This window comes from Priapulus caudatus, unplaced genomic scaffold (genome assembly GCF_000485595.1).
Source record: "Priapulus caudatus unplaced genomic scaffold, Priapulus_caudatus-5.0.1 Scaffold16, whole genome shotgun sequence".
NCBI lineage: Eukaryota > Metazoa > Priapulida > Priapulimorpha > Priapulimorphida > Priapulidae > Priapulus > Priapulus caudatus.
Genome location: NW_014577077.1, coordinates 308,740 through 328,953, shown reverse-complemented (window position 1 = coordinate 328,953; position 20,214 = coordinate 308,740). Strand labels below are relative to the sequence as shown.

Sequence of the window (20,214 nt, the reverse complement as noted above, 5' to 3'; positions counted from 1 at the left end):
AAAGTCCATGTGAAACAACTAATCTGTGACTACGTCTACGTCTACTGGTTATCTCTGCTATCAACGCTGCCACTTCTACGCTGTCGAACTACGAGTACCCGAAGTCATCACCTAAAACCCCAGTACAACACATGCAATGTTAACGACTTTCAAAATTATGTCTTACATATATGTACTTTCATGTTGAGATTTTCAGTATCCCGTGTATGATATATTTACCTAATATTATTATAGCGATTTTTGTTGTTCTGGTGATTATCACGTGATTATCACGTGATTATCACACGTCATCTGACGTGTGACGTGATTATCACACGTCATATGGTGATTATCACGTGATTAGGACATTGTATTTGTTGTTATATATGTACATTGTATTAGTATGTAGGTTTTGTGATGTGCTATGTTCTTGCGACTATATACGAATTCACGATAAAGTATGCACAATACCTGGCACCGAGAATAATATTAAATGTACCTTTTTTATCACCATATATGCCATATTTGTACATATTATTCCTTTTACTTGTCATTATACACTCAGGCCTGATGTAATGTGTGTGAAAATGACTGAGTACATACCTAAATGTGTACCGCTCTCAGTTGAGCTAAATGCTATCTTTACTTGGTAATCATAGCTTGCTGCTATTCTTTATGTGACGTATACTGTCCCCGTGTATAGCCACACCACCACAAACAAAAACTACCACTTCATAGGTGACATGAAAGTCAACACATATCTATCACCGATAAATGTTACAAACCATGCTGTATAGACTGCTATTTTACATTGATGTTTATTTTGTAGATATCGTATGCCAGTTTTGCGATTCCTTTGAACTTGAAGTGCGTTTGTTTGCACTATGCTTCTACTTCTAGAACCTTTTTGCTCCTCACATCACTTCCATACTAAGGTCAGTGGTGCGTGAATATTGCGGAAACAGTGTACACGCGCACGCGCACGCGCACGCACTCACACATACAAACACAGACACACACAGACACAGACACACACAGACACACACACACACACACACACACATACACACACACACGCACGCACGCACGCGCGCGCGGGAGTCATGCATGTCACTCGGTGCGTTATATGTTCTACACTGGTTATAGGTGGCGGTGTTATATCTCCCAGTACAATGCATTTTAGTTCGGCTCGTTTCTCACTGAACATAGGATAAAGTGAGTAATGAATGTTCATGACGTCATTGTTTGACAGACAGGTAGGCAAACACAAACGCAAAGATTACATGCGTAACTGTGTTTTGCTCAGGTTTATGAGAATTGTGTAAAAGTGAAAACTCAATTTACGATGGATTCGTGACACTCGGTCGCTGGGAGCCGAATTCCATGATCGTTGGCTTTGTGAGAAGATAATCGTGTAGCAGCGAGTATATGTCATTATCAGTGGCGTAGCCAGGATTTATTAACAGGGGGGCCAAAAACAGCAAACTGCGCAAAATAGTGGAGGACTTATTATTTGAATGGTTCCTCTGCTTCCCTCTCCACGCCCAATGCTCCCGCGCCTCTCACCACTGCAATCTTTGTTTTGGACGCCATGTAAACAGGGGACATTTGTGTTCCTGGTTCTCTGCTCCCTAGATATGTAACTGTTCAGTGGCGGATCCAGGTTTACGTGGAGGGGTGGAAGACAAGCGGGGGGTATGGGGTCCTCCCCCAGAAAATTTTGAAAATGTAGATCGCAGAAGATGGTATTTGAGGCACTTTTGAGTACATGTACAGCCTTCATTCTGACTACGACAATTCTCTTTTTAGTAGATCAATTCTTCTTTCTTTCTTTTTTAAACTTTCGGGTCAACAGGGGGGGCCGTGGTCTCCTTTGCCCCCCCCCCCCCTAACTACGCCACTGGTCATTATCTTTACAATATTTTTACGTCGATATATATAGCACTAGCTGCGGGTACCCGCTGCGCTGGGTAAAATCGTGCTACTAATTCATACTACTAATAATTGGACACAATAGGAACATTGGGTAAAAATCGACAATATAACATTGCACACAATATCAATATTTACAAATCAGTCTAATAAGATAATAAGCATGGGAAAAAACTGTTACGTATGACATTTATATGACAGCAGAACCCAACTTAGAACCCCTGGAACATGATAGTAATATGGTGCAAATGAGAAAAAGTTATTATAACAGCATGTACGAATGGGTTGCAGTTTTCATTTGAAAACCTCTTGATAAACAATGGTTTGCGTGTTATTGTCTGGTGGAAATATGTAGAGATTGCTGGCGTCTCGAACTATTGAGCTCACCACGTACAGCTATCCATTGTCAGATCGTAGGATGAATAAACGAAATTGGGTATATAGTATAGATAGAGACAGGCCAGCGAGTGGGGTCTGTGTCCATTGGATATTGTCTAGTGAATGCTTGGCGCGCGACCATGCACATTGAAATAAAGGAATTTTTCTACTGAATCAGAAAAGGCATAGCTTTCGAATGGTACAATGGATTCTGAAATCGTAGCATGAATAAAAAAAGTCGATATTATGTATACAGACAGGCCAGCGAGTGGGGAAATTTGTAATTATAAAAGAATGTTTACGGTACGCGTCTTTATGCGTTGATGTTTTGAGCAATCGTAACCTCTCAAACTATATGATACTCATACTAAACTATAGTGAATCTCTATAAATATTTAGAAATCAGTCTAATCAGATAATAAGCATGGTAAAAAACGGTTACGTATGACATTTATATGACAGCACAACCCAACGTAGAACCCCTGGAACATAATAGTAATATGGTGTAAATAAGAAAAAGTTATTCTAACAGCATGTACGAATGGGTTGCACTTCTCATTTCAAAGCCTCTTGATAAACAATGCAGTCGTAACCTCTGAACAGGTTCCTGGTTGTGCTCTGTTTTAGTACCGGTTTCGGTTTCACAATACCAGCAGCTGATGGAATGAGTGATCGATTTTTTCTGTGTGTGGCAGCACTGTACAGTCAGTGCAGACAATGTGTGAAGATTGACGAATTGAGGGGTTTTTCACGGATTTTTCGGTGAGTTTGACGGTTTGGCAGGTTTTTTTCAGCTACGAACACTCCCCGGGTATAAGAGATGGCCCTGTGAAAATTGCATCCAGATCGCTTGGGCGGTTTGGCCGCCTATAGGAAAGATACATACATACATACGAACTCAAATATATATTAGATGGCTTTGCGGAATAGCTTCTGCTAATCACCAGTAAATGATGAGTGTAGAATTTGACGCGTTGACGACAAGCAACTTATTATTGTTGTTGTAATTATTATTATCATCATCACCATCATCATCATCATCATCATCATCATCATCATCATCATCATCATCATCATCATTATTATTATTGTTTAATCAAAACACACATTCATCTGATGTTTTTAAGTATCAATGATTCGATTCAGAATACCTCTATAATTTATGTGGTTTCGGATATAGAGACAATTATTTCATGAAAGTGTCATATATGATAAGTTGAAATATAATAAGAAATATATAAATTATAGAAATATACAACTACATAATCGCGAAAGCTGGGCCAATATTCGCTTACGGCACTTGTGAATAAAACAAACCTCTAATATCTACAGTTCGTCTCGCTATTTTACGCTTAAAACGGCGAGCCAAAGTTCCACTCTCTTTACAAATTTAGAGTCATTATGCTTATGGAATGTCCATGTTGGGTACATGGTTGGTACTGAAGAAGTTGCATGAAATACCGAATAGGCTCATGTGGGCGCCACTTGGCAGTTCGGCAGTACTAGTAGGAGGCCAACATTGTGATTCCCAGAGTTGTTTACCTGATCACGTAACTCCCAAATTAATATTCGGGGCTCATCAACCCTTGAAATAATTCTGTCCAATTTCCACCAATCAGTGTTCACCCTCCTATTGTTAGAACTGGACCTCGTCTTTTTTCGCGATAAGTATATGGTATGGAACCGTCTAACGAATACCTATAATGAGAAGAGTTACCATTGTTTTTTTTAGCTTCGTTATCTCAGTATATTCCATCTTATTGAACTCGACCTGGGGGTGGAGATATCAGGAGGGGCAGATGATTTTGCCTATATTCGTAGCAGTTTAGTCAAGCGCAAATAAGCTGTGTACCTACTGCAGTCCTATAGCTGTCTCCTACTTCACACGAATTTCATAGCTACATGGTTAATTTAGTTTCAGTAGCTATTTTGTCATGGTATCTGGCCGCAGGTCATTCAATGGTAGGCACTATTAGGGCCAAATGAACTGAGATTCTTTTTGTCATGCAACTTTGCGTAGTTAAAAAAAAATGAAGGATGGGGTAATATCTATGTTTTAAGCGAGTAGGCAGAGTGCATCGTGAATGTCAAAATTAAGAATGCACATTACGTGACAGTGGTTAGATTGAATAGCTATATGAAATATTTATGTATATACCTAAATCATCCATGAAAACCTGGGTCTAGAGTGTAGTTACTTGAAACAAGTACAATTTGTGGTAATAATATAATTCACTGTCATTGCGCCACTGTTGTCACTATCGATGCGTAATTTCCCATCAATTTCTATAGATTGTAGTGAGAAATAAAAATGTACACTGTTACTATACTTATAGGCTATATATATATATATATATATATATATATATATATTATATGTATATATGCAATAGACACAACCATGATACGTAGTTTACTGACAAACCGCCTATATAGTCACAGTAGAGTGTCATAGCACCAAGTATTATCGATATATGTACCTACACTGCTGCCACGCAACTGTGACCTGGCAATCATAGTTATATCCACGCAAACATATTACGTCCAATTACTAACGGGTTTAAAATACTGTACTTTCCATATGTCCATTTTGAGCTTCATGTTTATACATTGTTTTTAGGTTTTACAATGTGTCGCAGAAGATGAAACCCCCTAAAGGCCGGCGCACACCAGCCGATTTATTACGCGATTTGATAGGCCCGATAAAAATCAGCCGATATCGGGTAGGTGTGCGCGTTCATTTGTAGACGATTTTACTTACGATTATTTTTATCGGGTGATCGTTCCAAATCAAACATGTTTGATTTTGAACGGATTATTTTGAAGCGATTTTTTGTAATCCGACAAGATTTTGTAGTGTGCGTGTGAACCCAGAAAAATCCTCTACGATAAATATTGAACAGCCAATAGCTGAACGTGCCCGTGTCACGTGACATTCAAAATGCATTCTTGCAGAACAAAATAATCAATTTTATCGTAGGTGTGCGGGTGTTTATCGGACGGCGGCGCGCTGAGCCGATTTTACAAACGATGAAGAGGTTTTTAATCGGACCGATTTCTGGGAAAATCTTTTTAGGTGTGCGCCGGCCTTTACAATTTACTTCCCTCTGGTCATTTATGTTGAAATAGAATAACTTTAAGTCTGTTTTATAGCTAATAGTAATATTAGCAGTTCCAGAATCGTAGATATTTACCTTGAAGATATTTAACTGAAAACGGTCACTTTCTTGACACCTATTTGCCACCAGATAAAGGCACTATTGTAGAACAGCTACCCAGGTGCCCAGGTTCACAGGTACCCAGTTTTGGGAATTGTTTCGGTTTTTGTTTGAATATCTAATGTTAAGTAAACATGAGATCCCCTATTGACTATTACTTCATTTTCACTTTTAGTTTTTGCAGTCTAAGCTTCCATATGATTTGATTGCTGCATTGAATGTTGACAACTTCACTGGCAGCTTTTTGTCTAAATCTTGGACAAACTATACACTTGAAGTAAATTAACTGTAGTCCCATGTGTACTGGTAAGCTGGACTGCTCTTCTGTTTATTATACTATACTGGAATAAGTAATTTATGTATTATGGTAAATATAAGTACGCTTGTAATAATGCAGGTGGTAGAACTAATCAATAAAGTTCCATTGCATCATATTTCCTGTCAAAAACTCTCCAGCTCTTTGACCTGGGATTGCAATCGCCATCGCGTGAAACTGGCTGTCGGTGATAAGCATTTCTAGATTCTGCACTAACGAGGTCTGCTAACCATGTTGTTGAACTGTAAGTTGGCACGTCGTGGATACATTTCTATAGGAAATTATCTATACACCGTGAACTTGACGGTACATGTCGCAGATACGCATTGCACTTAGTTTCTTTGCGCCGTTTCAATTGAGTCTTGTTGCAGACAATTGAAGACCTTTTAGGTGTCTTCGTCGTGATCCTGTTCTGCTTCCATGTCTATGTCTGGTTGTAAGTCGGGCGTAACTATAATCTCTCGTTATTGTTCTACTGTACACGTGTGACACAGAACACACATAATTTTATGTCTGCATCGAATGTGACTAGCCTGAGCTTACGCTCATCGATTAATATTAACGCTTTCAGTACATTACTATTAGATGATAAGCATTTGAGAAAAACCACCGCCGGTGGCTATCTTGCTTTGCCATGTCATTTTTAATTTTCGTGTCAGTTGGTAAATGCGTATGTAGCAGGTATACTATTACTATGTATGAAAATTGATTCGCAATATGAACAGATACACAAAATCAAGAGCATATAAAGAAGGAGAGCCTACAACGGTAAAATGCTGAAACCATGTTGTAGTATTAGTCGAATTAATAAACTTTCCCCGTGTTATTTTGACGATTCTTTGCAGTATTATTGATCAGCTGTCCTACCTTGTTCATATAAAACAAACCGCGTGTCCCTACGATGCCCATACGCTGTGATAATGAGCGGTGAAAATCTGGCATTTTCGCCGAAAACTGTCTCGAGATCAGTCAGTTACTGTGACTGTCTCTCGAAGTGTTATAACTTCGGTAAACCTCGCGTGTTTCCGTCAATGATTGACAAATGGAATGAATGACGTCTGTTATTGATTACCATAGTGATGACCCCCATCTGTGCCCACCTCACGCCCACCTCACGCTGGATGTATAGTAAACTCTGGTAGTATGACGTGAGTCAGCGCCACTATGGCGCTACACAGCGGCGACCGGAAGCAACACACTGGCCACACTTCGAGAGAGGGTCGCAGTATTGACTAATGTCTAGTCGGTGTTCGGCGAAAATACCAGATTTTCACCGCTCATTATCTCAGCGTATGTGCATCGTAGGGACATGCGGTTTGTTTTATATGAACAAGGTAGGACAGCTGATCAATAATACTGCAAAGAATCGTCAAAATAGCACGGGGAAAGTTTATTAATTCGACTAATACTGCAACATGGTTTCATCATTTTACCGTTGTACGCTCTCCTTCTTTATATGCTCTTGACAAAATTGACGTGTCCGTTATATATTTAATATTTATCGTTAACTTACAATAAATATGAATGTGCAGCAATATATTATTTGTCCACTTTTTACAAAGTTCAATAGGTTTGGGAAAATGAAATAGAACATGTACATACATGGCCATATACTACTTAGGAGCTCTATTAACATAACACCTATAAAGCTGTTGTTAGTGTAATTAAAATACCAGTGAAAGCAATTTAATTACATTAATTAATTTTAAAAGTGAACCCAGGTGGACAGCGTAAAATAAACAAATCATTATCATATGTGACACCTATTGATACTGTATAGTTGTATTGGAAATGATTATAGAACAATAGTAAAACGTGTAGACAGTAAGGAATGTAACTATATGTTTTTTTGCAAATCGCAGGGCATCATATGGTTTTTCTTATTTTCTCAATTTGCATGAATTTCGCAGGTGGCAAAATATTTTCACCGAATAGTTAATTATAGTCTTCCTTGGTATGAGGTGTAGGTGGTGTACACACTATAGCTCATTTCTTTGATTAAAAAATTCCACGTGTGCAATATTACCATAGAAACATAAACTCAGAAACAACCAACTAGATGGTCAAAAGTCTTGATCGGCTGCGAATGACTGAAATCACCCCTTGTCCATTGGACCAAGTGAATCATGAAAGATTTTCTGGTCATTGACCAATAAGCATGTGCTGCACAATCATGCGCTTGGTCGTGTGCAGCGCCCACACGCAATAAGTGGGGCAGAAGTAGATGCGGGCATGGGTAGGAGGGGTGAGGTATAGCAAGAAGGAATGGGTTGAAAGAACGCATCGGGGGAGTCACCATCTGCATGCATGGAAGAGGACTGTATCATGCATATCTGTAAATTCGCCTAGTGATGCACCCTATTTGCAATCTTTCTGTTCACACTCACCCCACAGTGCCCCCCCCCCACTTAAACACAACTTCCACCATTTTCTTTATATGCCCCTACTCATCATTCCTCTCGTTATATATCTTACTGCATCCTGCGCCATCTCGCAAGCCAACCCCTTCTCATTATCCTTCTGTCACACGTGACTGTACATTGGGTAGTCTCACATGTCTTATGGACTTTAATAGAACTACTAATGATAGTACTAGTGAACTAGTAATAGAAGACTAGTGATAGAAAGCCATGCGTGTCGGGACTGTTGTTAGAAAATGGTGTGGTATCCCAAACCTGACAAGAGAAAGCTGCTTATCTTGTTCCTACATAATAAACAAATTTATAATATTATTAGTCCATGAATATGTATGTATATATATATATATATATATATATATATATAATTAGTGGATATGCACGCGCGTACACACGCACGAACGTACGCACGAACGCGGGTGCACACACGCACGCGCGCACGAACGCACGGAGGAAAAAATTGTGTCCTAGCTGATTGATAAACAGAGTGCTTGCTTGTTAGACTTCACGCTCTGTAGATTGCTCTGTTATCTCAATCATCGGGGATTTAGCAAATTACTATATATTACCAACATTTATAAATATTAATTTTATCGAATATTACGTCGAATATTACTATGTATGAATATGTATATATCAACAAGGCAACTCATATACGTTGTCATGACAGACGAGCAAAAAAACCGAATCTCGTACGCAGTTCTAAGCATTATAGTAGATTTATCCATGTAAAGATCATACACAATGGTTGTTAGTCATTAGAATATTAGAGAGCACTGTATTGTAGCGACCAAAATTATACTTAAATTATATTCCATTGAAATATATTTATCCTTCGCCTTCACGTCTGTGCGTACCGTCAAACCTATTGCTACAGTACAGTATATATTAAGAGTTGGGGGGGGGGGCGTAGATTTCATATTTAAACTGCAGATACCCTACTTGTGTTGCATCAGCTGCGCGCATATTTGTGACACAGTGACGCATTTCTCGAAAATGGTGTGAACAGTGTGAATAGTGTCATCCGCTTGGGAATGTCCTCTGAGGGAGCTCATTCCATTAGAGATGATAATTCACACGATTTATCTCCAATGTAGGCACTATTTATACGTTTTGCGCGCAGATCTGTCATCTGATCACGTGATCATGAGCATTAATCGCAAAGTAGTGACAGCCCATAAATTCACGTTTTCTGTCATTTTCGAACGTGCAGTTATGCGTATGTATTACATTGAGAAAAGATTTTTTTTTTTGTAGAAATCAAAAATTATATCCAGCTTCCATTTACAATATCAAATATTTACTCTGTATACGCATGTGAGTATTTATAAAGTAGGCCTACTAAACAGATATCAGACATAACAATTAATTGATTACTTTGTACGTCGGTATTCTATGGAAGTCGTTAATGTTCTATTGTTCAATTATTGGTTTTCTATTTCAGTTATTGTTTCATCCAGGAATAATTTCAAACGTTTGATGTACTAAAGGTTTTACATATATATTTGAGTATAACCACGTCCACACATCTATACAGACTTTCGTACCGCGTACCTTGCTGCCACCCTTAGCGTTTCGTACGGCTTGTCGTTCCGATTGCAAAAGCTATCGATTTTAATTGCTTTTCTGCCGCACTGTACACGTGAACTTTGTTTATAAATTACATAGTTCCACTGAGGATGTTATGTGGTCATAATTGTACTATTTTGCGCTAAAAATGCATGAGTGTGGGCATGCTCCCGCATGACCCTAGCTGACAACCGACTGCGTCGCGTGGGCTACCCCTTGAATCTACTGCCTTAGCTTCAATAATGTAGGCAGGTACTCTACAGGTGGCTTTCTCGTGTTTGTCTAAAGCACTGCAGTACATCATTTCGATCCATGGTCGATCTCGTCGTTTTTAGCTGCGACCCCCATTCAGGTCATCGTGTTTGCTCGGAGTCGGCGCCATATTGGAGAAACCACCGTTTGAGTATCATACACAGTTTTGGATGGTCACTGGTAAACCATATGCGAAAGCTTGGTCCTGAGTCTTTAGTCACGACGTGGTTATTAAATTATGGAATGGATGGTCTACATTTTTATAGCATTCGTATCTCAATAACTGTGTCGCAAAATATCACGAGCCAATTAAAGGACATTCGTGATTCGTATTCATCAAATAGGACATCGGGCACCTGTCGTCTAGTAATATTCCTGCATCGTTATTGCTAAATAGTGAAATACATTGTGGCACATAGCATTGTAACAAAGGTATATGCACGCGCTGGCGCACGCATACACTCACGCACCCAATAATTCACTGACTTACCCCACTGCTAGTACTATTGATTTAACTGAATTTAAATCAAGCGACGCACGTAGACGTGTCTACGTAGACGTGCTATCTAAAAATCGTTTTGTTAGCAGCATCTTACGTCAGGATAATTAAGGCGTCTTTCACAATAGCCACACACGCAAGCACGCACGCACACACGAACGCACGCACGTACGCATGCACGCACGCACGCACGCACGCAAGCACGCACTCTTACACGCCCGCACGCGAATTTTTTTTCCCACTTGAGTTCCGGACCCACCATAGATAGTGTTTTGTAATATATGGTTCATATATATATGGTTGGATTATAGTTAGTGTTAGGGTTCGGATACGTGTTAGGGTTAGGGTTAGGGCAAAGAGCTTATAATGATCATTATAAGCTCTTTGGTTAGGGTTAGGGATAGTGAGTATTCATTTTACATTGTTGCTTGGAATGGAGTGCGCTGATTGGCTGTGGTCCGGAACTCAAGTGGGGAAAAAAATTTCGCCGCCCGCACACAGAGACATATATACTCATTCATTCACTCACAGTATTAATCATCTCATCTGCTGTACATATCAGCTTGACTGCAGCAGCTACTGGCTAGTGCACTCCTACTCCTCTTCCTACCACGTCCACCTTCCTTGAACTTACAGTTACACTCTCCCTCTTAATTTTATTCTTTGTATATCCTTCACTATTACTGTCATTCACACACAGTGTCTTGCTCCCACTGTCACACACTTGTCACGTATATTATATCAATTCCCCTGCTGCCGTAGCACCAATTTATGTGTGGTCTATCTCTCAAGTTGATGCTAAACTCGGTCTAAATTAGGGTCATGCTAACATTTCTTCCTAGAGAACATGGAAACGGAAAAAAGCAGATGGTAAAATACAGCTGTCGTGTGTGTATATTAAAGTAAAATGTTTTGATTTGTAGAAGCATTGTGAAACAGCAGCAACAACAGCAGAAGCCAGCTGCGCCAGTCATTTTCCATTGTATGATTCGAAGGCACTGTGAAAGTCCCTTCACACGTGCTGTGGTCATAACTGAGCCAGTCACGTCAACAGCTTTTCTGTTTTTGTTCTAGAGGTGACAGTATTCACAGCATGCAGATTTTTCCGTGAAAGGCATGCCTTCTAAGATTCCAGCTACACAGATCTGTGCAGGCCCTCCTTCAACGCTCAACCCTAGTGAAGAAGCAAGTGTGGACAGTTGCGAAGGCCTGTCGCCTGCTGGCTCACCAGTCAATAATGACACGCATTCAGTTCAACAACTGCCTGACTTCTCGCCAAATGAGAGGAAACCCCGAATTGTTTCCATGGCTTCGAACCCCGACGATGACATCGTAACGCATGGAATCGATTGCAAGTGCTGCCCGAGGTCCCCTGAACATCTGAGAAAAAATAGTAACACGAGCCCAACCAGTAAGGACTCTGGTGGTTTATTGGATATCTGTAAAAGCGTTGACCAGGTTTATGTATCTGATGTTAAGCATGGTTCGAATGGTAAGGAAATAGAGACCTCTTCAGGTACAGCCGACACAGAGAGTGCTAGTAGTAGTGGATGTAATAGTCCCAAGCCAGGTAAAACAGAGAAGCAAACAGGATCTAGAAGCCCATTTCCATCACCAAAGCGAATCATTAAAAGTATTTCAAGAAAGGAGAGTTCAGGTAGGTCAGATGGCAGGAATGCTATCATGTCCGGAAGAGAAGATACACAGTCTACAAAAGGAATCAAGAAATCACCAGGACCAAGAAATGGTGATTCAAGAAGTAGCGGGTCCGGTATAATAGACCACTTAAGTGAGATGGTAACTTCTTTCAAATTCCTTAAACACCCGAAAAGCCCCAAGAGCCCCAAGAGCCCCAAGAGCCCAAAGAGTCCGAAAAGCCCTAAGAATTCCAAAGACAGTAAAACGGCTCCTGCTACACGCCATATGAAATTCGTTTACGATGACAACTCTGCTGGAATTGCCAAAGATAAGCAGCGAAAATTGAATGACTATCACGAGATGCCATATCACCAGGAGCAGCTACCAGAATCAGTAAATAGTAATATTATCAACGTGAAGAAGCTAGATGGGGACGAAGGTTGTCACAGTAAATCTAGTAAGACTTGCAGCCCACTAGCTAGCAGAGAGCGGTCACGCTCCAAGAGCCCTGGAGTCAAGACGACGATAACGATAACCTTTGACAAATGCAAAGGTAAGACCAGTCCAGACAACGGACTTGACTCCCCAAAGAGTGTCGATGAGTCACTTACCAAAAAGCCATATAAGTGCACAGACCTCGATGCTGTTGAGCAACAGCTAAAAAATTGTGTAGACAGCTGCTCTTCAGAGAAATCTGCCTCTCCTCCACCTCCAGAGAAAAGTTATGATCGTGATATGCCAGGCCCTGAAAATACAGCACTGTCACAAGCACATGAGAGCCAGTTGTCCGAGTACGTTTCTAATAATAAGATTGAATCTGAGCCTGAGCCGCATCCTTTTAGCCGATACCAGCTGATTGCTGGTTCAAACACCATCAAAACGATTAGGCCAAGGCAGCTGCCTGTGCCACCGGAAACACTTGCAGCAGTGTCTAGTAACAGTAAGCTACCTATTACTGCTCACCCGCAAGCAACTTTTTCGCACGCACAGATAGGCAGTAATGGAGACACCGATCATGAAACTAGCGCTGGAAAAGCCGGTCTGCCTTCGCTAGATGAAGTGAAGCAGCTTAACTACACTGTTGTTGACGTTTCGAAGTTTGAGCCTAAGCATCCGCCGATTGCGGTTAAGCCCAGTAGTCTCAGTAGATATGGTATTGCACACAGACCTGATCGACAGTCACGCCGTGACAAGTATGACCGTGCTTCAGAAGATCAGAAACTTACACCCGTGGAGTGTGGGGTTACATCTCGACCTACCCCATCAGGTGGCCGGCCAAGTGGTGATAGTTTTCAGTGGGGAGCAAACTCACGATCGTCACTTCCACAACAGAAGAAGTCTGTAAATTTTGAGGATCTTGACGTTGCTAATCAGTGGCAACAGGAAGCTAGAGATAATGAAAATTCATTTGTTCGTGGTGGGTATGAAAGGTCGACAATGCCTGAACCTCGAAAGCAGTCACATCAGCAGCAACACCACCAGCAGCATTGGCAACAACAACAACAACAACAACAACAACAACAACAACAAGAAAATGATCACCAGCAGCTGTACCACCTCCAGCAAAGCCAACACCAGCCAGTGTATGATCAACAGCAACTGAATCAATCAAACTGGAAACGAGTAGATCCAGTCAAACTGGTACACCCTAGTGCACACAGGCGGCCAATATCTACACCGCGCGTGACAATCGACTCGCGCGGAAAAGTGATGTCACCATTGACGAGCATTAATGAGGAATCCCCAAGGCACCCATTGAGTACAGCACAGGCATCGAGCTATCACATCTATGATACTCCCTACTCAAGCGTCGAGTGGAGTAATCAAAATTATGGCTGCATGTCAAAAAGCTATCCGCAACCCAGTAGAGACTACATGAATGCGGACGTTGTGAACTTGCACGAAAATTATAGAGAGAGACAAGTGCCACTTCGCAGCGTCAGCATGCGACTAGACCAGCCGGAGTGCATCTTCGACACTCAACGCGATATTCTGGTCAGGTCGCAGTCATTCAGCCCACACAGCACTAGACCCGGCATGGAGAACACAGACGAGAACATGTCCTTGAGTCCATCACGTGACAGAGCCAGCATAAGAGCTTCCTCTGGTCCGCTTGCACTTGTAGATCGGGGAGAATCTCAACCAGGAGCAAGAATGCGAATCTCTCATGGTGGCCACGTGAAAATCGGTGGTGCGGATACCGAGAATCGTAAGGTATGCTTGCCACGCAACCAGCCACATTACAGCTATGTGAGCAGACTGGGAGCAACCCCCTATGCAGTCGGGGACGAGCCGACGTACGTTAATCTTAGAACTGAGCGGTCTGGCTACCTGCCTCCAAGGACGCGGTCGGGTTTCCCTCCTCGCAGTGAATCTCCGTTACAAGATAGAAGCAATCACTTTGGTACGGATGCACACAGCAGAATGGCCCGCCCTTCGGGCAACTTCCAGAGAAATGACAGTGGGGAGGGCAGCACGCCCGAGCAGCGTGCAGAATCAACGCCCTCTGGTGCCAGCGAGTGCAATCCCGACAGTGGCATTGACAGTCCAAGGTCAGGTTCCCAGCAGTCTTTCAGGTCGCAATCTCAGCAATCTAACCACAGCGACAAGAGGGACGGATCATGGATACCTCTCACGTACAGTAGCCTGAAGGTAGGATTGGCAGTGTATCATTGTGATTCCAATGTAAGCATCAATGGGTGTGAGTGATCCAGCTATCTTGTCTGTGAGGCCAGTTTTTACTATATTATATACTTCATGAATATACTACTTGGTCGCTAATGGGCAGTAAGGCATTAGAAGGCATTCTGAATTACCAATCAGGTTTATTATCTTTCAAAATTTCGGAAGGGCATGTTTGTGACGAGGCATATAGACGATATACTCCACCCTTGGATATCACTTTCATCAATATATTGATGTAGCATCATTTATATATTAGTAAAATGCCAATGGTAGTGTTATGCCAGTATTAGATAGGCTTCTTCTAAGCAAGTTTAACATAACAAACGTACAAGTGCTGGTATATGTTCTCTCAGGTTCAGACTATTTCTAATGATGAAGGAAGCACAGGTCAGAGGGAAGACAGCCAAGCCGGGAGACCATCAGCCCACCTGAACAAATGTCCGAAAGGTAGGACTGGCTTTCTTTTTGGAAATTACTGGGTGTCATTGTATCATTGCGTTTGAAGTAGGTTAGTCGAATCATTTGGAATAGACGAATGATCGCATCAGCCATGTAGTAACATGAGAAATGAACACAAGCACAGAAATGACCGCGATCACAAAATTTGACCGCGATTGATGATGAGATCACAAAAGCACCCACACCATTATGATGTGTTTCTCCACCATCGAGAATGTGGATTATGTTCGTCTGTGCTGCTGTATACAACACACACCTGTATGCAGCAGACAAGCCGCGTGCCACGATACGAAGAAATAGATTGATACAGCATTACTGTATTTTGCCTTGATTAAGTCATCACCTGCCTGCTACACAGGTAGGCTACTTGGTGCACAGGCACTTGGAATGTCTCAATAAAAAAGGTAAATAAACACGAAATGTATTTACTACCAAAGTCTTAATGTTTCTCTACTCTATTTCGTCTATTATTGCCGATAATTACCTGTAAATGCCGGTCAAATTCTCATCTGCAACACACAAGTACACCGCACGCACGCCCTGTGCACAAACAAGAAGAAGAAGAGAGTTCTCTTCTTAATTCTTCTTGTTCTCTTTTCTTCTTCTTCTTCTTGTTCTTCTTCTTGTTCTACTTCTTGTTGTTTGTGCACAGGGCGTGCGTGCGGTGTATACTTATGTGTTGCAGATGAGCATTTGACCGGCATTTATATGTAATTATCGGTAATAATAGGCGAAATAAAGTAGAGAAACATTAAGACTTTGGTAGTAAATAGATTTCGTGTTTATTTACCATTATTTTTTTATTGAGACGTTCCAAGTGCCTGTGACTTGGTGCACATTGGAGAATTTATGTAAAAGGCACGTTGAAAGTCAGAGTAGCGAGACAAGTTTACCTCGCCAACTTACACTACACCTGTCTTTACATGGTACGTACGTATGATGCACGTACGTCCCCCCAATAGCCGTACCGTGTATACATGCGTGTGCGTGCGTGTGTGTGTGCGCGCGTGCGTGCGTGCGTGCGTGCGTGCGTGCGTGCGTGCGTGTGCGCGTGCGTGCGTGCGTGCGTGTGTGCGTGTGTGTGTATGTATAAATATAGTCTTTCCTATAAGCACCAATTGCCAAGCATGATGGTTGTCCACCTACCAATAGCGCCAACATGATGTTGGTTACATATATATTGTATCCTGATGTAGCCAAAAACTTTTTTAAAGTTTAGTGCCAGAGTCCAATAGAATGCATAATTCTGTCTTATTTTTACAATTTACTTTGGGGAGTATGCCCCCAAACGCCACCTAGCAAGGCCGCACGGGAATGCCGCTTGCTAGGGCATTCGTGCGATCTCCTGTTTACTTTTCTTGTACTGTCTTTTACTCTAAATATTATTGAAAAGCTTGCCAAGGTTTACAGCTAGTAGCTGTGACTGCAAATCTAACTGCAATGGCCTTATGCGGCTAAAGTAAACGCGCCGAGGCGCTGAAAGTATCCAGAGGCCCGCTAAATCAGTGCAGGGTCGTTGTCAACGGCCAGACGCGATGCCATGTAGCTCGGCTTTGTTGCTCATTTCCCTTCAGATGGTTGAAGCATTGCTAAAATCATTATATTCTCCGCAGTCTGCACCTGGTGCGACTGTCACAGCACCACGTCCCGTGCTTTGTGACAGATTCCATTCGGCGGACATTTTATTTATCTCATAATAGATCTGGCATATCCAAAGGATGCTTGGGAATAATTAGCAATATTTCGCACATCAACATTCTATAGGAACGTTATGAAAGGAATTTGCCCTTTATGAGCTGATGTCATGTGTAAGCGCGAGTGTTTAGACCGTTGGTTTTGTAAAACCTGCCATGCCGCTGGTGCCCGAATCGATAGCATAATTGAGAAGTGAAATAATCCTATACCCGCGTATGTACCTACTGCATCAAAGGGAGACCGCCGTAAAACACTGACCGTAGCTGTTTGATAGAAATCGAGTACCTGTCTAAAACAGCTCGTCGTGGTATGGTGGAAACATCCTTATCTCGTTAGCAGTCAACCGTTTATAAACGTGGCTCTCACTCTTTCATTTTCATATACATTATGTTTTATTACACATACATTGTGACTGTATAATTTTCAATTACATTTGGTAGTAGTCTAATAGTGCCTTTGTTTAAGGCAATGTATTCATCGCATACAGGTACAGTGACTAAATCACAATTGGTCATAACTAAGGCTGAGAGGGTCTATGTCCCCCGGGGTACTGCCGGAACGTACCCTGGGTACGGTCCGGTATACCGAAACGTACCCTGGTACTATCTAAAATGCCGGACCGTACCTCGCCTACTCCAATAACGAGTCTAGGGAGTCGCCTACGCCTACTCCCTAACCCTAACCCTAACCCTAAACCTAACCCTAACCCTAACCCTAATCCTAACCCTAACCATATCAAATAGTGACCAGGGTACGTTCCGGCAGTACCCTGGGGGACATAGACCCTATCAGCATAACTAAGTTCATTTGTGTACGATTAAACATCGAGTAGTGAATAAACTACATTTAGAATGGTTCAACGATTTTGTCAATCAAATTTGGATTCTAACAATAATATGTGTGTGGCTAGCATACATTCCCCACAAGCACAAAGGTTACCTCACGCAGCAAAAGTATGTTAAATATGTTTATGATGTTAAGTAAAATTCGGCCATTATTCGTGACAACACAGACGAGTTTTCTAACTATGACATAAGCACACTTGATTTTCCAGCCAGAGTGTGCTATAGGCAGTTAGGCGAGTAAACCTTCTCGTAACGTATGGGTTTTTTTCTTTTCATAAAAATATTTCACAAAGCTAGAATGTCTCATTGAAACTAGAAGAAACGAGTATATAATCTTTTACACTTTAATTCATGTGACTGATCAGTTGCTAATGACAATTTGATTTTCCATTTGACATGTCCATTTATCGATTTGCAGTCATACGTTTTATACAGCATTAATGGCGATCAGAATACGTAATACAGTTAAGCAGCCAGTTCCTGATTAAAAGGTTGCAGATGGCCTATTTCCGGACATTCATTTAGAAAAGTTAACTGCGTATTATATCATTCAGTTTTATTGTGTTCGTATTATTTACATTTGATTACCCGCTATGCTGCATATACTATGTAATTGAATATTCTGAATCCATGTTAGCAGAATGCTTGCAATCGCCGTATAGTGCAATGTCGCTATTGCGCGTGTGTGTGTATGTGTGTGTGTGGGGGGAGGGGGTGCGTGCGTGCGTGCGTGTATTTGTGGGTGTGCACGTGTGCGCCTGCGTGTGCGTTTGCGTGTGCGTGTAAATTGCAATAGCTATCTTTCAGTGGCATATTCGATTCATTGCGGCACATTGTGCTATGTTTCGTAGGTAAGTTAAGTAGTAATTGTATTATTGTGAAGATTTTATTTCCGCATATGTAGTCCTGTGTAGTCCATGTGTAGTCTTGTGCAGCGCTACAACTAAACCGCTCATTCCATAGGCTGTTCAGCTACATATTATCATACCCAGCATGTCCCTTGACGCAGAGTGTTTGGTAATGAATAATCGCTCAATTAGCACACATAAGAAAATTATGATAAACAAAGGTGTCATAAGAAGAGTAATCAATATGCCCAAACTGTTCTCGTCGACGTCTCTGGCTGGCGGATGTGTGTGTTGCATAAATAGTATGAGAACACAAAGCAAGTAGGATGCTACAAGGGGAGTGACAGACATATCTTTACGAGGGAGTCATCTGACGTGATTCAGAAAGATCTGCCACATGTGCGATGCATGCTTCGATGGCAAAAGCTCCATGTTCTATCATGCGTTTACCGCATCCATCTAACGCGGCACGTTCTGAAGCAGGAAGCAGTGTTCCATCCACTGTGCTTCTAATGCAGGAAACACTGCTCCACCCAGCGTAAGCTGGAAGCCTTGTCGCATCTGCCACGCTCTGATAGTAGAGCAGAGTACATAGCTGAGTCTACCTTGCTTTGCTTTTAACGCAGGAAGCCCTAGTGTATGAACACCCGACTTTGTCTTCATAGCAGATGCCCTGCTGTATCGCGCATTGCGGCCCCCATGAATCAGGCACCCTTGTTCACTACGCACCGGATAACGACCAGTGGATCAGTATGGCGCGCCGAACAACTCATTTTGAGATGACAGATTCTCGACGATATGCTTCGTAATCAGTGGAAAGCGTAGCGCATGTTATGCATTGCTAGCAAATCTAGGAGCACAGTCATTTTCTACCATACATCGCTTTGTACACGGCAATTCGTTTTTGAATACTGAGTCGGAGCCGTGCTTTAGGTAGTCCTTTTTGCCACGTAGACAGCCGTGGTATATCTTTGCCCTTATACTTACCCATTTGCTTACCCTCGTACCAATGGTTTTACCTATACTGCACTGTGCACATACCCACATCTGACCCGTGTAGCTTCGTATGTATATGGAACGTGACACCTAAATTTCCTCTGTGTAGACAAACCACTCTGCGAAATTAAATTGTCTGTTTGAAAGATGCAATATGTTAATCTAGTTATATATGGAATAATGCAATTTGGTGTGTGTGCGTGCGGTGCGTGCGTGTGTGTGTGGACGAGATAAACTGGTGTAGTTAATCCAACGATTTTATGCCGCATTTCCTTCTATTTCGCTATTCCTTTTGATTATTGCAATTGAGCCATTACTCAGTATGGAGTCAAACGTTGAATCATTAATTTTCACATGCATTCGGAATCTGAATACATTAAATGGAGGGTCACACACTCCACACATAATCATAATCGTGAATCATGCACCTTGTGCTTTTGTCCTCATGCTAATGATAGCCGCTAGCTGATGTTTCGTGTGTGTATATA

The 20,214-nt window shown here is 41.7% G+C and overlaps 1 protein-coding gene across 7 annotated transcripts in view; it reads left to right on the top strand.

Annotated features, from left to right (window-relative positions):
* LOC106810328 (basic helix-loop-helix domain-containing protein KIAA2018-like) overlaps positions 1–20,214 on the top strand; it is a 129,501-nt gene that overhangs the window by 28,315 nt on the left and 80,972 nt on the right. For 5 of the 7 annotated variants that reach the window (XM_014813685.1, XM_014813655.1, XM_014813648.1 and 2 more), the window contains exons 2-3: positions 11,635–14,850; positions 15,237–15,330. In XM_014813685.1, the coding sequence (XP_014669171.1) occupies positions 11,677–14,850; positions 15,237–15,330 (3,268 nt within the window). In that variant the 5' untranslated portion in view covers positions 11,635–11,676. Of the gene's footprint in view, positions 1–890; positions 915–11,634; positions 14,851–15,236; positions 15,331–19,356; positions 19,389–20,214 lie in introns of those variants that run through there. The other 2 variants (XM_014813677.1, XM_014813669.1) reach the window with 2 other exon arrangements.